This window comes from Coptis chinensis, chromosome 8 (assembly GCF_015680905.1).
Source record: "Coptis chinensis isolate HL-2020 chromosome 8, ASM1568090v1, whole genome shotgun sequence".
Lineage (NCBI taxonomy): Eukaryota > Viridiplantae > Streptophyta > Magnoliopsida > Ranunculales > Ranunculaceae > Coptis > Coptis chinensis.
In genome coordinates this window covers 365104-371965 of record NC_141463.1, presented here as the reverse complement: position 1 = coordinate 371965, position 6862 = coordinate 365104, and the positions used below count along the sequence as shown (strand labels likewise).

At 38.3% G+C, this 6862-nt stretch overlaps 1 protein-coding gene across 1 annotated transcript; it reads right to left on the bottom strand.

Moving 5' to 3' along the window:
- Positions 1 to 4018: 4018 nt before the first annotated feature.
- On the bottom strand, positions 4019 to 5857 carry LOC147479125 (Tetratricopeptide repeat (TPR)-like superfamily protein). Its single transcript, XM_086581103.1, is given in 2 exon segments — positions 4019 to 4757; positions 4760 to 5857. Coding segments are annotated over 2 exon segments (1581 nt in total). The 5' UTR covers positions 5739 to 5857; the 3' UTR covers positions 4019 to 4155.
- Positions 5858 to 6862: the final 1005 nt, after the last annotated feature.

Genomic DNA, 6862 nt, shown 5'->3' with positions numbered 1-6862 from the left:
CTGGTAACTGAAAACGTAGAATAGCTTGCTGCCACAGGAAACAAAAGATACAGTTTAAAGTTACCAAAGACAGTGACTTGCCCAGTTGCCCACCACCATTTCTTTTTAGTTAAATTTGAAAATATCCGGGGACAATGGCTATTAATACTCCAAGTGTCCACTCTCTCTTGAACAGGTTTAGTATACATACAAGCAATAAGAAATCGGAGCAAAAAGGTTCAAACTTCAAGAGACAAAAAAAACATTAGAAGGTTCTTCAAAAGATTCAAAGCTGAAGGTCACGTGATCAGTCCCATGAAACTCGGGCATGTATAGAGGCTTCTCTCATCCTAGTGCTTTGAAGACCAACAAGTAGAGTGAAAAATGGGATACATACCTACTTCGAGAAAACTAACTTAGAGCAAGTTCATGGTTCATTTTTGAAAACCAAGTTAGAGCAAGTTCTTTTTATCCCTTTTACCAGCCTTCTTGAGTTCTTGTTTGATTCAGCAAAAGAGCGTTGCATTAACTACCTAGCTTGCTACTTAGTGTGTCACACTGTGAGCTGAATCAGGTCTTCTTTACATCAAAAAGTGGTGCAATGACTTGGCTTGCAAGAAGAGAAAGAAGTGGAGACACCACTAGACGTAAAACTGTGATTTTTTGCTTATCTGTCTTGTTGATCTTTACACAGTTGAATTTATGGATTTCCACTAAGGCGGAAATGTCATGGTCTCAGCCAAGAAAAGCTCGCGTACATTCAGCTCAAATCGTCACAAGACCGATTGACCCTGGAGTGGTTTTTGAACAAGATAAGAGAAGAGTTCACACTGGTCCAAATCCGCTCCACAACTAGTGAATCACGTCCACAGTGCTACTGTGAAACAAACTGGAACAATGTAGTGTAAGTTACTATGGCAATATCAAGCTTTGTGGTTTCAATCGCTCTTCTCAGTGCTACTGTGAAACAAACTGGAACAATGTAGTGTAAGTTAGTTGCAATATTGTACTTTCTTATTATTGCTATGGCAATATCAAGCTTTGTGGTTTCTCTCAATGTTTTGAGAAAAATGTTGTCATGGTTAGTGTAGGAATAATCATGGGGACAAGGTACAAAAAAAACGACTGCGTGTTAATGCATGTTCAGCTGCATCTCCTCTGCTAAAATTCAATATGTTTGAATTAATGAGAGTACCTTTTGTGCTGTTGTATTTTTATTTTTTTTTTTTTTTTTTTTTCTCTCAATTAAGATAGAGCATGGTCACAAGACTAAAAGTCGGATTACCAAATACATAGTTCTTAATTCTCAGGTAATCGTTGACTATGTTGATCGTATTCTTAGAGCATCTGCATGTGTGTGTTCCAACTCAGTTCTTAATAAATTGTCGAAATTTGGATTAATTTGGTAGTTGTTGTACTTCAGTGAAGTCAATAGAACAGAGTTCTCTGAAGTATGAACAAAATCAGTTTGGTCAAATCTACAGTTAAACTCTGTTCGCCCATTTGAACAAATTGATAAGAGTGGAGTAAAGTTTAAAAACTATAGAATCATGACCCTGCAAATGATGCTCATGCCATATAGAGAACTATTGACAGCCAAACCATCAATATAACCTGAAATTCTGAATTTGAAATCAATAAGCTCAAAGGGTTGCCATGTGATGACCTTTATTGGAATTCAATGATCCGAGTCATTGATCATTGATGTATAGTAATTGTTCAATCAATATGCAAGCGTTAAAGTTGGTACTAGAATCAATTCCATCCTGATTCCTGACCATACCATTGCTAAAATTATCTTAAACTAACTTAAGGGTTAACTAGCCCCTGGGAAATTAGGATCTCCCTCCAAATACACAAAAAAAAATCAAATTGGATTGACCGTGTGTTTTTTTTAAGTGTATATATTAGTTAACCCTAAACTTAAAGGTTCCATGAACTGATCATTATAGTTCATGCCCATGCATCATCATGAAGTTCCTTTTAGCAAGCATGAAATTAATAAGGATCATAGCCTATTAATAATGATAGACAATAATACTTCTTCCAATTACTACCAACTACATTGCGCAGATATTATCTCGGGACTTGAATAATGCCTGTATTGCCTTTGATTGTTCTATCTCAGAAGTAAATGTGCTCTAACTTGCTTCAAAACAAATGCTTGTTGTCTTAATAAGGGCCTACAGTCTTTCTGAAGATTTGTTTGAACACCGTTGGCAGTCTCCACTAGGTGTGCATAAAACTGGTCAAACTGACAAAACTGACCGAACCAAACCGAAATAGTTGGTTATGTTTATTAGTCGGTTCGGTTCGGATCAGTATATATGTAAAAACCGATAGAATTAATTCAGTCATCGGTTTAATCCCAAACCCAACTCAAACCGATCCACCATATATAATATATACTAAAATATACATATTTAATTGATTTAATATCGGTTAAACTATAACCCAATCGGTTCAGTTAGAAATTAATTTGGTTCGGTTAATATAACCCAACCGGTTCGGTTTAGTTTCAGAAAAACATAAACCGATAAGTCATTTGGTGGTCGGTTTAGTCCCAAACCCGACCCGTGCACACCCTACCCCACACAATCAGATCCAAAAATATCCAATAAGTATCGCGATATATCGGCCAAGCAGTATATATTATCAGTTTATCACTGTCAATTTCATATTTTCCGCTAATACACGCCACTACATGTTTTTATTTCGGTCCAATATATTGGTCCACGTGATAATCTGATTCACTAAAAAAATAATCTGATTCACAAGAACACCCAACATATAGCTGTATAAGCTGTATTTCATACAGAAAGAAAGAAACGCATGGACCGACAACAACAACGAACGTTTTCCATGCAAACATAATTTCAGCCTGGAGAAAAGCTTCAGTCATTTATGAGCATCAAGAGGCAAACAAAATGCAAGATGTGCACGAGCTATACTCAAATTTAGTAAAGAAGTGGTTGTAGACTTATAGCTTCTCTGTTGTCATGGCCTCATGGGAGTGACGATTAACTTCAAGTGGGATGGACAGCAACATTTGGAAGGTGTAGCTCAAACTATTAAAACTGGATGGACATATCTTTGGGTGGAACAATACTCTCAAGCAGTCATGTAAGGTCTCAGGCATGAAGAGATCCCCATTGGCAGATAAGAGTTGCTTGGACGTCCTGTACACCATTACATGAATTTTTGTTAGCAACCCGACCACTTGAAGAGAAGCCGACCTTAATGTCATTAGTTATGCTAAAACTGTACGTTGCCTTATAAAGGCAGGACAAATGTTTGTCAAAGCTTCATTTTATTCAGGATGTATGTGCCAATTATCTTACTTCCAAACTTGTAATCAAAACAATATAAAATGTGATGAACTTTTTATTTGGACGCTGACATCCTGAATAAAATGTTACACACTGGTTAGCGAAAAATAAAAAAAATAAAATGTTACACACACCAACCAAAGTATACACGTGTATCGACATACATACACTAAAGTGCCAATTAACCTCACCCTGCTGAATCCAAGTCAGCATAGCCTTTTTACATCAGCCAACAGGCGCATGTGTATTTAGAGGCGGGTATCATAGCTGACAAGTCTGAAATATTACAGAGTTCTGATGAACTAGAAAATTGTCAAATCAAGTCTCACTTGATGATCCAAAACAAATTTCTTCTGTGCATTCAGACTCGAAAATAATGCAATCTGAGCAATTTTTTGGAGTTTTCAGTCACTCCATTGGTCCTACGGTCGAACTTCGGAAATGCAAAATAATATGACAAACTATAATAGAATTGGAGAGACTAGGATACTCACATCTATTGAATGGAAACACACCGTATATAGGCCAGAATCGGTGGTGGCGATGGGCTAGTTCATCTGGTTGAGAGCACTTCTTGTTCCAACATCAGTCCTTAGAATTAGTGCACTCGGCTAGTTCCAACATCCGTGGACATTGATTTCCTTTTTCAGCAGATCCATGATAAAAATGTGGATCCAACTATAATGAGAACGCTAAAGCTAATTCAAGTAACAGTAGGTGGTGTAATCTGAATGGACACACCACCTGAATATTGAGAGCAGTACAATAGATGTGGGTGTGATCGATCTTCCCCATGGCAGAGGCTTAAGTTTTTCATCAACCATACTTTTTCAAATTCATTTATTCTCTACTCATGCAGGGTGGCACATGTTATAGGGACATAACTAATTTCTCTTATCATCCTACTCAACTCCTCCAACAAATCATATATCCTCGTAGACAATGGGTGTGATCTATCTCCCCCATGGAAAACACAAATCTCACCATTTGATTCGACAGAGCTGTATCCAGCTACTTTCTTCACACTTTTCCTTCTCATTTTCCGCCTCACCATCGCAACATCGCCCCAAAGTCCAGATGCTGCATAAATGTTGGACAACAGAACACGATAAGACCCCGTTTCAGGAGCTAAGTTGCTGAGAATATCTGCAACATGTTGACCCAGTTCAGTATTCTGATGGGTTGTGCATGCACCCAATAGAGCTCCCCAGACTCCAGAGTCTGGCTCCATGGGCATACTTTTAATGAAATTGTATGCCTCCTCAAGAAGTCCATAACGACCAAGAAGATCAACCATGCAAGCATAATGCTCTATCCTAGGTTGAATGTTGCCATTCTTGGCAGAAACCATGTACTCAAAATAACCCCTTCCCTCATTCACTAGCCCTGCATGGCTGCAGGCAGAAAGCACCCCAAGAAATGTGACATGATTTGGCTCTACCCCCTCACATGCATCTTATCAAAGAGTTCCAATGCCATCTCACTCTCTCCATTAATTGCATAACCTCCAATCATAATACTCCAAGAAACAACATTCCTCTTAGACATCTCATCAAAAATAGTTCTAGCCGCATTCATATCCCCGCATTTCGCATACAAATCCAATCGCGCATTATTAATAAACATATTGCTCTGAAACTCCCCTTCCACAATAAATTTATCGATTTCATTTCCAATTTGTAAACACCCTAACCGAGCACAAGCCGATAAAGCACTAACAAGAGTCATACAATCAGGCTTAACTCCATTTACTTCCATTTGCCTAAACACTTTTATCGCCTTATCAGCATACCCATATTGAGCATAAGTAGACATCAAAGCACTCCAACAAACCAAATCTCTATTAACCATACTCTCAAACAAATAATCAGCAGAAGCCACTTCACCAAACTTTGCATAAAAGCTCATCAACTCAGTTCTAACTATAACATCTAACTCGACCCCAAACTTAATAACATGAACATGCACCTCTTCTCCAACCAAAATCTCCTCCAAACACCCACACCCTTTGAGCACAAAGGGGAATGTGAACTTATCAGGACGAACACCAACCTTAACCATGTGTTCATAAACTAATACAGAATCAATAAAGAACTCATTTTTCACGTACCCTCTAATGAGGGTGGTCCATAGATAAGATCTTGGCTTGTGCATTTCATCGAAAAGTTGACGTGCATAATGCATGGCACCTAATAGTGTTAGAGAAGTGAGGAGTTTTGTGATGTGTCTGTTTTTAACGTGAATGCCAGTTGTGAGGAGAAGTGCATGGATTTGTTTGAGTTGGTTTGGGTTTGAAGAGTGGCATTTTAAGAGTGATGAGAAGGTTTGGTGTAGTGAAGATAGTGAGTTGGTGTTGAGTTTTGAGGATGTGGAATAAAAGTGTTTGATGAAATCGAGGTTTCTTTTTGAGGAAGCTGCAGTTTTCAGCATTTTGGGCTTCAACAGAATGTCATTTTTAAGTTATATAACTCACATCAGGAAATGTTATAATATAACTAGATAACTACTAAGCAGTCGGGGCAAATGGAGAGTGGAGAAAAGAGAGAGAGAAATGGGTTTGTGAGTGGGGAAAGAGAGAACGAAGGAGGGAGAGAGCGATAGGTGAGGATTGACAGACAGAAACCTACCAAACAACCTTTTGTCTAACGTATTCACTCCTCCCAAAATGTTCACTTGATTAAGTTATTTGTCATAACAAGATTTATGATTGTTGATTGTCCATGGCAGGGTGTAAGATTATTTGTCGTCCCCGCATTTAGATATGGCCACATCTCTACTGCTTATAAACGGTGTGGGCAAGTTAGCCAAATAATAACCGTCGGAAACCTATGTCGACTGAGGATTTTCCAATGGTTTTGCGGCAGTTTTGGTATATCGGATAATACCTTTCGCGACAGCCATAGTCAATCGGGTAAAGTCGTTCTTTTTGTAGTGGTAAGATGAATTCATAATCTGTTGCCGAGTATTTATCTAGAAACCCAAAGGTGTAGCATTAGGATGTAAAAGTTACAGGACTAGTGCTCCATGGAGACGAGAAAATAGCCCCATCATTGTTTATCAACCAAGTATTGTTCTTATTGTAAGTTTTAGAAGCATAACACCCATATGAAAGATAAGACTCATCTCTTTCATCTTCCCCTGGCCTGGTGGACCTAGCCTTAACTCAAGCTTTTTCTCTTCTGCAACTCCCAACTTCTTTTCATCATTATTCTTAAACAACCACTCTCTATCCTTGTGTATCAAATCCGTTTCAACTTGAACTTGAGATAGGGAAATCCCAAGGAAGAAAAAGTGAACTTGTGTTGTTCTCGATCGGTCTGTTTTATTTCTCTCTCGCTTTTAGGCCAATCAGGCTGGACTTCGTAAGTTTTTACAGTGCTAGACCATGTGTTCTAGTTGCGCCCATTAGGGGCATAAAGTCCTATTACTAAATGACTGGTACTGACTACTGAGTACGTGCCAAAAAAATGAGTTCGTAAAATTTGCTTTTCAAAGATTATCATAATGGGAGATGGTCGAATTCAAGTGTGTATTTGCTTAACTTTCTTAGTAAT